General features: G+C 45.9%; 1 protein-coding gene and 1 long non-coding RNA gene across 7 annotated transcripts in view; one reads left to right on the forward strand and one right to left on the reverse strand.

Moving 5' to 3' along the window:
- LOC139554587 (uncharacterized) overlaps positions 1 to 1,185 on the reverse strand; it is a 12,644-nt gene extending 11,459 nt beyond the window's left edge. The window contains exons 1-2 of the long non-coding RNA XR_011670863.1: positions 968 to 1,185; positions 562 to 768 (exon numbers count right to left, since the gene is read on the reverse strand). This is a non-coding gene — a long non-coding RNA (uncharacterized lncRNA). The remainder of the gene's footprint in view (positions 1 to 561; positions 769 to 967) is intronic.
- Positions 1 to 10,146, forward strand: part of LOC139554585 (CCR4-NOT transcription complex subunit 3-like) — a 16,810-nt gene extending 6,664 nt beyond the window's left edge. For 2 of the 6 annotated variants that reach the window (XM_071367505.1, XM_071367504.1), the window contains 13 exons: positions 1,631 to 1,759; positions 2,308 to 2,403; positions 3,739 to 3,958; positions 4,412 to 4,584; positions 4,929 to 4,985; positions 5,137 to 6,094; positions 6,308 to 6,413; positions 6,540 to 6,681; positions 6,854 to 6,950; positions 7,309 to 7,510; positions 7,741 to 7,873; positions 8,061 to 8,186; positions 8,434 to 10,146. In XM_071367505.1, the coding sequence (XP_071223606.1) occupies positions 1,631 to 1,759; positions 2,308 to 2,403; positions 3,739 to 3,958; positions 4,412 to 4,584; positions 4,929 to 4,985; positions 5,137 to 6,094; positions 6,308 to 6,413; positions 6,540 to 6,681; positions 6,854 to 6,950; positions 7,309 to 7,510; positions 7,741 to 7,873; positions 8,061 to 8,186; positions 8,434 to 8,532 (2,538 nt within the window). In that variant the 3' untranslated portion in view covers positions 8,533 to 10,146. The other 4 variants (XM_071367508.1, XM_071367507.1, XM_071367506.1 and 1 more) reach the window with 4 other exon arrangements.
- Positions 10,147 to 12,479: the final 2,333 nt, after the last annotated feature.

The raw sequence follows: 12,479 nt of genomic DNA on the forward strand, positions 1-12,479 counted from the left end.
TCTTCACTCATGAAAATATCTTTAAGAAATTTGTTTTTTGTAACATTTCTTAAACTTACAGATGGTAAACAATTTCTCCCAAACAAAAAATATAGTTTCTTGGCTTTCATTTGACACCCCGTTTGATATGCTCTTATGCAGGGTTGGGGTCAATCTAATTAGAATTCTAGGTAGAAATGTTCCTAATTATAGAGAATTGAAATCAGAGTACTTCCTGAATTGACTGCAAATGAAATGGTATTGACTCCAACACTGCTATGAATTTCACATGTTGGCGCTCATGGGTCCTTTGATGGAAATGCCTCTAAGCATAATGTGCTTCTGTTTTTTGCCAGCTTCCCCCAGCCTGGCACTCAACTTCTAGACTCAGACAATTGCTACATCGCTTTAACAAAACTAAACTGATCAGTCTTAGTCAAAATGATGTCATCACCATATCCCAGTTTATGGTCCGGAGATATGATAAACAAAGGAAGTTGCCCCAGAGCACCTATTGAAGCCCCAGCTTGTCTTCCAATACGTATTGTAGTATTGAGGTAGGATCCTACTGTAGGTACTTACTGTAATGGGGCAACACGTGTTCAAGGCAGGCAGTTTGGCCCCCTTTGTCTCTGTCCCAAATGACAACGGTGTACCATTTAGAATGTACCCTTCAGGTTCCAGTTCCACAGAGCCCTACCCTGATCTATATGAAGGCTTCGTCAGTCCACTCTAGAGTTGAGGTGGATTAAATAACCAGTCGGAGACTCCATCCACAACCAGGCCCCCCTAAGGAGGACAGTTAGCCACATGAATAACATTTAGCAAATAGTCACCGCTCTGCTAAGCATTCACAGGCTTCATGCCAGGGTTTTAATTTAGCTTCTTGTTATACTGTTAACAGATTAACACAGGGGGACTATCAATCTTATATACAAAGGTGCTGCTGGCATGCTCTTGTGTGGATGACGCATATTACTACACTTACTGGGGCTGCTGACTTCTAGGGAAATGCATTGAAACAATGTTTCCGTCTTAGGCTGGGTTTTACGCGCCTCCAAGCATTCGCCTTAGCAAAAAGTCATACAAATTCTGCACCGAACTCTCCTTGTGGAAGTCAGAGGTTGTGGAGCCTCTTCTGAGAACACCTAGTGGAGAATATCCAGCATTACTGGTCAAGGAAGCACACAGGTGTCAAAACTTAGTAATCACTGGCCTAATTGGGAGATCTGTACACCTGCTGCGGTCACTCTGAACCGTTCTATTGGAGGATGGCTTTAATTGGTGAGGACTCTGTGTTAATCTCCACCCATAGTGCCCAGCAGGCACACGTTCAGTAGGTCTGAAACGGCATGGTATTATCTGAACTTGCCCCCCCCCCCCCAAAAAAAATGCTTCCTTTGGGTTTCCGTTGAATAGCATTTCAAAAAGTTTTGCTACGGTATGCCCTAACACGACCTTATTTTGCTTGCCAACTAGTCCAATGCTTTGACGTGAGCAGTTGGAAATGTCTGCTTTCACAAGCCAATTTTTTTTTTTTTTTTTTTTTTTCTCTCTGGCATAGCTAGCATGTGGTCAGCTAATGGACTCTCAAAGAGAACTTATCACCTGTAGTGATTTATAAACCATTTCCTGCTATCTCCCCCTTTAGCAAATGGAGCGTTTCAAGATCGTGGAACGAGAGACCAAGACAAAGGCTTACTCGAAAGAGGGGCTGGGCCTGGCACAGAAGGTGGACCCGGCCCAAAGGGAGAAGGAGGAGGTCGGCAATTGGCTAACGGTGAGCACTACTTTTGATTGAAAACCTTTGTTTCACACAACATGAGCTCATTTCTATTGGAAATAATATGGTCTGATGACATTAATGACTTGGGGATTTCATCATGCAAGCTATGCCTATTCATTGCAGTCCACTTGGATTTCAAAGTACATAAGACTTGTTAAATGTCCAAATCTGAATTTGCTTTACTACGTAATTTCTAGGGCCAGGACAGTACCAGTATTGTAATATTTTCTCCATGGCAAAAATGAAAACACCAAGCAGACCAAACTCTATAGTCCTTTAAAACCTGCTGTATGTAAAATAGTGTACTTTAGCTTGGAAAATGTTTGTTTCCAACATTAGGGCTGTTTTCCTAAAGAACTTAAGTCCACTTTGTGTTTTGTTTCCTTGCCACGATACTGGTATCGTCCCAGCCCTAATAGTTTCACCTATGAAATAGGTTTTGAAGTGTTTGTATAGACCCCACTGCATAATGACTGGTTCTGGTGTGATCATGGCAGTTGTGTTGGTTTAAATCATTGAATGTCTCGCCTGTCGTCCATCAGAATACGATAGACACTCTGAACATGCAGGTGGATCAGTTTGAGAGCGAAGTGGAGTCCCTCTCAGTCCAGACTCGAAAGAAGAAGGGAGACAAAGAGGTCAGTAGTCGCACCATATGTTATCTACACTACATGACCAAAAGTATGTGGACACCTGCTCGTCAAACATCTCATTCCAAAATCATGGGATATTTAATATGGAATTGGTCCCCCTTTTGCTGCTATAACAGCCTCCACTCTTCTGGGAAGGCTTTCCACTAGATGTTGAAACATTGCTGCAGGGGCTTGCTTCCATTCAGCCACAACAGCATTAGTGAGGTCAGGAACTGATGTTGGGCGATTAGGCCTGGCTTGCAGTTGGCGTTCCAATTCATTGCAAAGGTGTTCAATGGGGTTGAGGTCAGGGCTCTGTGCAGGCCAGTCAAGTTCCTTCCACACCGATCTCGACAAACCATTTCTGTATGGACCTCACTTTGTGCATGGGGGCATTGTCATTCTGAAACAGGAAAAAGCCTTTCACAAAGTTGGAAGCACAGAATTGACTAGAATGTCATTGTATGCTGTAGCGTTAAGATTCCTCTTCACTGGAACTAAGGGCCTAGCCCGAACCATGAAAACAGCCCAGACCATTGTTCCTCCTCCACCAAACTTTACAGTTGGCACTATGCATTGGGGCAGGTAGCGTTCTCCTGGCAAACCTAGATTTGTCTGTCGGACTGCCAGATGGTGAAGCGTGATTCATCACCCAGAGAGAACACGTTTCTACTGCTCCAATTGCTGCGAGTTTTACACCACTCCAGCCAACGCTTGGAATCGGCAGTCCCGTTCTGTGAGCTTGTGTGGCCTACCACTTAGCGGCTGAGTCGTTGTTGCTCCTAGACGTTTCCACTTCACAATAGCAGCACTTAAAGTTGACCGGGGCAGCTCTAGCAGGGCAGAAGTTTGACGTACTGACTTGTTGGAAAGGTGGCATCCCATGACGGTGCCATGTTGAAAGTCACCGAGCTCTTCAGTAAGGCTATTCTACTGCCAACATTTGTCTAGGGAGATTGCATGGCTTTGTGCTCAATGTTCTACACCTGTCAGCAACAGGTGTGGCTGAAATAGCCCGACTCCACTAATTTGAAGGGGTGTCCACGTACTTTTGTGTGTCTATAGTGCATCTTCTCGTCCATATCTTCCCCTCCATCTCTCTGTTTTCTTCCATACGAAAGTCTTTTCTCGTTAGATGATGTCATTCTAACTCTAAATTCATCTCTCATCCTATATGTCTGTTTTATTTTCTCGGCACGCCGCATTACCCAATGCACCTGACGTAAAGTAGGTACCATCTGTTTTCCACTTCCATGCCTCCACACATGCATATAGCACATTCTGCGCTGAATGCGTACACTGAGTTTTAGGCATAAACTTACACGCGCATCTCTGCTATAGAAACAGGACCGCATCGAAGAGCTGAAGCGCTTCATCGAGAAGCACCGGTACCACATCCGGATGCTGGAGACCATCCTGCGCATGCTGGACAACGACACCTTGCCGGTGGACTCCATCCGCAAGATCAAGGATGACGTGGAGTACTACATGGACTCGTCGCAGGACCCCGACTTCGAGGAGAACGAGTTCCTCTACGACGACCTGGATCTGGAGGAGCTCCGTAAGTGCTGCTTCACCGTGGTGTTCGCCGCGATACTCACGCTACTGATGTGACAAAGGACGGTAATCACGGCAAGGAAACGAAACAGGAAGCGAGCAATTTCCTGAGGAAACAGTCCTGATGTTGGAAACGGCCACCCCAAAGTCACATTTGTAGAAAAATAAAATCTGTAGCACACACTATTTTACCTAAAGCCGTTTCTTAAAGGACCATAGAGTATTTCCATGGCGAAAGCCATGGAAAGATGGATACTGTGTCGAGACATCACTATTCCATGTATGCGTTTATTCCTGAATGTGCATGTGTACTGCATATCTTAGATCTGTGAGTGTATAATTTATGAAGGCTTGGTTATTGCAATACTGTACGTTCTATCATTTCTGATCCTGTTGTCTCTGTATAACTGCCCATTTAACGTTTTTCCTTGTGCAACTTTTTTTTGTTTTTATGTAGCTACCTCTCCGTCTGTCTCCCCCCATCCATCTCTTGTCTCTCTAGCCGGGTCGCTGGTGGCCACGTCCCCGCAGGGCCAATCGCTCCTGGACGACGATCTCTTCCATCAGATCTCCAGCGGCACGCCTACCTCCACCACTTCCTCCTCGCCCATCCCCGCCACGTACACTACGGTGAGGAAACCCCTGGTTCTGTCTCCGTCTCGCATCAGTCTCCGTTGTGTCCCCTACTTGCTCTCCCATTCTTTCGAACCGCCCACTCTCATGCTGTACTGTTAGAGTATAGTAATTAGGTGTTGTGAATGTTGACTTGTTCCTGGGTTGGAGTGGGTGCTCCCTCGCTCTCAGATCAGAGGGGGTTTAGAGGAACAAGGATGAAAGCGAGCAGATGATGAAGTTTGTATTGAGCCTCAATATGAACGGCACTTGATTTAATTTAGGTACAAAACATGTTTTGCGTTGAATTAGAACCGGTGGTCATGGCTCGGTGCTGATTGGGAGATCTTCTTTTTTTTCAGGAGAACTCTGACGATGACAAGAAAAGGGGACGTTCGACAGACAGTGAAATCAGTCAGGTAAGATGCATTGCAAAGTAAACCGTGCTGTCTGAGTCACTTGCTTTTTGTTGGGTCTATGGTCTTCAAAACTTTGCGCCTATCCATCTATATTCCTTCAGCTGTGCTGCACCAGAAGTGATTTTGAAGTATGTATTTTATTCCATTTCAGTCGCCTTTCAAGAACGGCAACCCCTCTTCGTCGTTGTCTTCCTCGTCCTCGTCGTCCTCCTCTTCATCATCTGCCTCTGGCGCCTCTTCGGGAGCCTCCTCTTCCTCGCTGGCCTCTATGGTGAACATCGCCGGAGGCGGTCAATCCATCGGTGGGGGCAACAACAACAGCCTTCTGGGCAACATGGGGGGTCTCCTCTCCAACTCTGGCAGCTACAGCGACGCTACCCAGCAGCAACTGCAGCAGCATCACCACCAAACGCAGCAGGCCAGAAACTCAGTCCTCTCCTCCAACGCCCCCTCCAGCCCGTCGAACAACATCCTCCTCCCCAGCCCCTCCTCGCCCGCCATCTCTAGCACAGCCCTCACACCCAACACCCAGCCGCAGGCTCCGTCAAGGCCCTCTCCGGGCTCCACCTTGGGGCTCGGGTTGGGCTTGGGCCTTGGTAAAGGCGGGATGAGTGGGTCACCGGCCGTCAGCCAGATGTCAGGCCTTGGCCTGTCAGGGATGCCGGCGTCCTTAAACACCATGGCCGGTCTCCTGGCGGGCTCCACTTCGGCCCCCTACGCCACGGCAGCAGCAGGCTCCGGGACCATAGGAAGCCCCCTTGCAGGGAAAATCAGCAGCCTGAGCACTAGCAGCACTAACTCCAGCTCAGTGGGACCGGTGAGCGGACACAGCGACAGATCCACTGGCCTGTTGGGCTCTGTGCCCGGTGCAGTTGGTGTCAGTGGTGGGATACTGGGCCTTGGCTCGGGACAGTCGACAGTCCAGGGCCCTCCACTGGTGTCCCCCAGTCCCATAGGAGGAGGCCTGGCCCCTGGAAGCAGCCTGGGAGCTATAGGAAGCATTGAAGGGATCTCTGGATCAGGAGCGCCAAGTAACAGCGTGAGCATCGGAGGAGGAAGCGCGGCGATCGGAAGGCCGCCCAGTGGACAGAAGCAGAATGGTAGCACTAGTAAGCTTGAATTACCATCCGCTTATATTGTTGTTGATCGGTTATATCCATCCATGGCATTTTTTTGTGAAATGTTTGTTTATAGTAGTTGTTCAACCCAGAAATGGGTTGTACAGATAAGGTAGACCAAACCAAATGAATATCACCTATGTACAGTATTATCAGAGTTCTGTTTTAGTTTGTTAACCTCCCTCTCAATCTCCTCTGTCCCAGGTTACAGTGCTGTAGTAGCAGACAGCACACCAGATTCCGCCCTCAACAGTGCCAGCCAATTACAAAGCAGCCAACCCTTGTCTTTGACCTCCACCACCAATCAGCTGTGAGTAAAACATGTATTATTATTTTTAAATCCGTTGGTATCTTGTATTGTGAATCTCACTGTATGGTCATAATTATTCAAACTCACTTAAAACCAAATCAACCAATGTCTCTCTTACCCACCCAGTAAAGACAGTGGCCCCAGCCTTTTAGGGTCCATGACCCTTTCCACCAGCACTCCCTCGCCATCCTACATTGAGAGTAAACCTTTAGGCAGCAGTATGCTCAACGGGCCGCTCTCCTACACTCAGGCCTCTGAAAGCATGAAGGTAAGAAAAACACAAGGAGCTTCATGTAAAAATGACCCTGGCCGTAGACATTGATCTAGGATCAACCCCAAATACTAACCTGGGCCGTAACGGGGAGGACTTCTTGGGACTCACCCGAAGTCAGATTTCCTGATCTCTCACCCAGTTGGTTTAACCCCTTTCGCACTTTCAGCCCCAGGAGCCTCTGAGCACTGTGAAGTCCATTGCCGAACAAGTGGCACTGGGCTCAGCAATGGATGGAGAGTTGCCCCCTCTGCACCTCACCACAGGTGAGCAACCAACTGGACGTAAAGACTCAATTGGTCCATTGATTCAGTCTTGGAATGTGTTGATATATCTTCCAGTTTACAACAAGAACATCATGTAGTGTGTCAAGTGTTGCTAACTGGGAGACTTTCTAAACACCTTTCAATTATTTCTGGTATTGTTACTGGGCGGCAGGTAGCCTAGTGGTTAGAGTGTTGGGCCAGTAACCGAACGGTCGCTGGTTCAAATACCCGAGCCGACAAGGTGAAAAATCTGTCTGCCCTTGAGCAATGCACTTAACCCTAATTAGTTTTTTTTCTGGGCTTTCAGACCAGACTCTTCATTTTTTTCTAATTCTCTTTTCTCTCTCTGTGGCTTCAGACATTTTCCCCAGCACTACAGCGCCTCCAGGGCCTCCCTCGGCCCCCCAGCAGCCCTCGCTCTCGGAGGTCAGCATCCCCCCATCGCTGGGTGTGTGCCCGCTAGGGCCCGTACCCCTGTCCAAAGACCAGCTGTACCAGCAGGCCATGCAGGAGTCGGCCTGGACGCACATGCCCCACCCCTCCGACTCAGAGCGGATCAGGTACGAACATGAAGGCAATCTGAAGCCACAAAGATTCTCCAGGGTTGAATCTCAAGTCTTCTCGTTTCCCCCTCACATTTTGGAGAGGACATGAGTACTCAAGGAAAATACTTTTGAGATTCACCCCAGGCTTACATTTTGGGGGATATCTGTATCACTTCTCTGCACTGTTGCTTTGGAGACCAAAGGCATGTATTTAATCCCCTATTGTGACTGTTTTGGTCCTCCAGGCAGTACCTGATGAGGAACCCGTGTCCCACCCTGCCTTTCCACCACCAGGTGCCACCCCCCCACTCCGACTCTGTAGAGTTCTACCAGAGACTGTCCACAGAGACACTGTTCTTCATCTTCTACTACCTAGAGGTGTGTGTGTGTCTACATGTGACAAAACAAGCTTTTACTGTGTGACTGAGACGCTGATTATTTTCATGGTTTTACTTTTGATGAGAAAGATGGCGGTGTGTGTAGTTTCAATCTTCAGGCCTTGTCATGGTTTGGACATGGTTGTGTACATAATCGTAGCATATTCCCTTCTGTGTTCTCTCCACAGGGCACTAAGGCCCAGTATCTGGCAGCCAAGGCCTTGAAGAAGCAGTCGTGGCGGTTCCACACCAAGTACATGATGTGGTTCCAGAGGCACGAAGAGCCCAAGACCATCACAGATGAGTTTGAGCAGGTGAGCTCACTCACCTCCACACACTGCAGACTCCTTGGACCGCAACCTGGGTCGTGTTCATTGGGCACCAAACGGAAGAAAACAGATTGAAACAGGAAGGGACTACCTTGACTTGTCCAATAATAAACATTCACTTGCGTTTTCCATTGCATGCTCCGTTGAAATATAACCCATATTTAAAGATGAAGATTTGTCAAATTAAGGATTTTCATTAACATTGCTGTGCTTTTTCCAATGTCTTTTAAAGGGGACGTACATTTACTTTGACTACGAGAAGTGGGGACAACGGAAGAAGGAAGGATTCACGTTTGAGTACAGGTACCTTGAAGACCGAGACCTCCAGTGACATAAGGCAGAGAAGGCGAATAAAAGAAGGGCGGACTACTGTCGACATTCCTGGATTGAACTCGACACACTGGGAAGAGGGACGGATGCAGACGCCAGACTGAGCCAGTCTGAGAACAACATAATGCATTTGGAGCTCCTCCCTCTTTGCCCTGCGACGCCACACTCCTACAGTGATAAACCCCTCCCTCTTTTCCCATCAGGCTGTTTTGATTTAGATTGAAGCTTTTAATCTCTTACCTGAACTGGATCCCTTTTTTTTTCTTTTGCAGATAAGAATCATGATTTCATATAATGTTTGGTTGATAACGCACTCTGTATTCTTTTTTTTTTTCTTATATATTTTTTCCAAAACTCACCTACCACTCATTGACAACCAAAGATGATTGGTCAAATCCATCTTAATTCCCAGCAGTATGGCAGTCCAATTGAAGAAAAAAAATACAAAAAAGTGACACGGCACAGAAAAAAGCCAATCAAATGAGCCCTTGGGGGATGTTGGGTCCGGGGTGGTCCCAAAGCGTTTCGCAGCAGTCAGGTCATCGCTGGGTTGTACACAAGCTAAAGACTAGATGTGGGGAAACGGTAGCATGTCCATGCTACAGTAAGGGCTTTTTGGGGTGACGCCATGTTTTTAGCCCTAATGAATAGTCTCTTCAGGGTCACCAGCCCCACCCTAATACTAAACTAATAGCTGCCTCTTTGGTACACCCAGCATTGACCGCACTGCCATTAAGACTGCTGTAGTACAACATGGTAACCAATTAATTCTTGTCCCACGTTACAACATTACGTTTATATTGCTGTGGTCAACGGCAACAGAAACCACACCAGCACTGAAGCGTCTCGTCTGTAGAGAAAGTTTACAGGTGTTTTTCATCCCAGAGGCGGGCTTTTACAATAAAACTCAAGACTGCCCTAGTAATAACAATTCATTATTTTTGTTCCTGTCACTTTGATGATAATGTACAAATCAATTGTGATTGCACTTCCAAATTCACTTCAATCACCAGGTAGATATTTCCTTTTCTCAGGAAGTTTTTGATGGATCATTATGTGAGGAAATATACCACGTCAGAAGCTCCATCACAAAAAGCACAAAAAAAAACACAAATCACTGACACGTCCGGGTAATTTTGTTTTGTCTGCCCCAATAAGGCTTTCTATTCCCATTTAATGGCCATTTGTTTCATTTCTATAAGGCTTTTTTAAAATAGTATCCTCCAATGTTTGGAGTGCAATCTTAAGTTTGTCATTTTCATTTGCCATCTCAGAGATGGAAAGCGTTTAAATTCTAAGGAGTTGAGACCCAGTTTTTTTTTTTTTTAAGAAAATAACTTGTCGGGGCACCATTCACTGACAAGCCTGCTGTTTTTAATGTTATCTTTACCTATTTGGCGAGCAGAGGGGAAGTCATCTAGAGGTGAAATGTAAATCTCTCCCCCTCTGAAAGGGTGTTGTATAGACTGTCACTTTCATCCTTTCCGTTTGTCGCTGTCTTCTGGACAGCATGATCAATGACACTTGCAAAGTGGATATGAGAAATTAAGTAAATATGAAGCATAACCATGAATAAAGGATTGTAAAATATTAATAAAATAATTACTTTTCAGAAGTATTGTTTTGTTTAATCATATTCACAAACCTTTTGAGCGCCTTAAATTTGGGTAGCAGACAAGTATAATGCGTTATTACTTATAACAGTACAGTTTTACTACAGTAATACAGTTCCTTTTTAGGACCGCACAGTATAAGTGTACTGTACACTGAACACTACATGGGATTTACATTAACCACATGCAAATATTAAAGGGGCAAACAATAACAAAGCGGTTTACACACCACTTTTTGCCCCACAGCTGAGGGGTGGGGCTGGAAAGATTTAGCCCCACTCAAATTCCTAGAGCAATTGATGCAAGGACTGACGAGCCATGAGATCAAACGTATAGTTTTAACCATGTACAATTACATTGTTCACAAACATTGGAGTAAAACAAGCTTGTATTTTGGGTTCTGGTGGAGTAGGACCGAACTAAACTCATGAGTCATAAGTTACATTCATATGCAATGGGTAGATAAGTACAAAAACGGATGGCGAAACTGCAGTTTGCCCCATTTAAAGAGCTTGTTCTTACAAGGTAGTGTGAGTTAAGTGCATGAGCCTAGCATTAGCATGTAGTGTCCCTAAGTCTGGAACAGCAGGTAACTGCTTCTATTGTCACCTCAGTAGAAGACCTATTCCAGGCAGCGACCTAGTACTCTGTAAAATAGAGTACCCTACTCAAGTAAAGAATAAAGTTATGCAAAATGCACCAGCCACTTCAATCAGATGGTAGAACTACCCATGAATATTGCATTGGGTCGTAGAGGTGTAGTCCTTTTTAAGGTGTGACCACATAATGTGTATTGCTATATCATACGGGGGGGGGGGGGGGGTCCATGCACGCTTATAAGTCTTTCAATGCATTATAACTGCACCATAATGCATCATGCCTGCTGGTTTTAAGTCAAATGTTACCACTTTGACCATACAATTTTGTCTGGCCCCTCCCTTTCATTGTGTTTACGTTGCACCGTTGAGTGCCTACGTTTTCCTCTCCCTGTCTCTACATACCTTATGATATATGCAGCACAACACAACACATGGTTGCTAATGTGTTCAACAACAACATGGCTGCCGAGGCTCTCTCGGGAGACTGGCTCTGCATATGCTACTTGATGAAGTGATTTCACCTGGTCATGGACTACCGCCTGGAGATGTTTGGGAGCCAGTGGCCCTGTGTATCTGAAGGTGCTGTGTGTCAAAGTGTGTGTGTGTGTGTTTGTGACGCACACCGACTCCATCCTGGCCAGAGGACACTTTGAGTCATCCTGCACTGTTTACTGAGTAGAGGTCTGGCAGGTCTACTACTGAGAGGCCTGCATAGCGATGGCGACAACGCTTCTCTTTTGCCCCTCAAGACATGGAATGGAGGAAGTGACGCAAATGGTGAGGAAAGGCTCCTTATGCCTTAACTTTCTCCCACGTGCACACACACACACGCACGTCACATCTGGGAGCTTGTCGTTATCGCTGTCGCCATGTGACCCAGATTTGATCCTTGAATGCTAATTTGTTAAAAGGTTCATATTGGGGCTGCAGGTAGCCTAGTGGTTAGAGCGTTGGACCTGTAACCAAAATAGTTGCTCGATCGAATCCCCGAGCTGACAAGGTAAAAAAATCTGTTGTTCTGCCCCTGAACAAGGCAGATAACCCACTGTTCCTAGGCCGTCATTGTAAATAAGAATTATTCTTAACTGACTTGCCTAGTGAAATAAAGATACAAAAAATATACTGTATACATCCATATGCTTTGTAGTTATGCCAAAAAAGGGGACGGGGCCAAAGCCCCGTGAATAATAGGTCAGCCATTACTATTTTCCATTACAGTACCTTTTTGACCAACGTACTCATTATATCAGTATGTTTTGGCGTAGCCACCAACAGGCTTGTAATGCCCTCAAGGACTTGCCGAACATTTCTCTTTCTTTTGATCTAAGACTACAAGACAACACAAAGTAAGAAATGTCCCAAAGTCTACACATTGTCATTGTGAGGTGCAGTCCCTCAACACCGGACACCCTGTCTACTTCATGTGGGTGGACTTACCCATTGACTGTAGATACCGCTGAGAATTCTCAATTTCCTGTTCAGGGGGGAGTATTTCCTGTGGCTGGTTCACAAGGGTTCTCTTTTAGCCTGTCCTCAAAAGGCTATTATGGAGTGAAACGTGAGTCTCTGGACATTTCATTCAGATGCAATTCCAGAGTTTTCAATTGCGAAGCGTCCGGTCAGCACTTACCTTTGTTGTTAAAATGACTATTGCCTCATTTGTTAGCCTCCTGGAGGCAATATTGATCATGTGTTTGGTTAATTCATTGATATATTGACGTTCAGAGTAATCACTG

The sequence above is a fragment of the Salvelinus alpinus genome, chromosome 26, assembly GCF_045679555.1.
Source record: "Salvelinus alpinus chromosome 26, SLU_Salpinus.1, whole genome shotgun sequence".
NCBI classification, from domain to species: domain Eukaryota; kingdom Metazoa; phylum Chordata; class Actinopteri; order Salmoniformes; family Salmonidae; genus Salvelinus; species Salvelinus alpinus.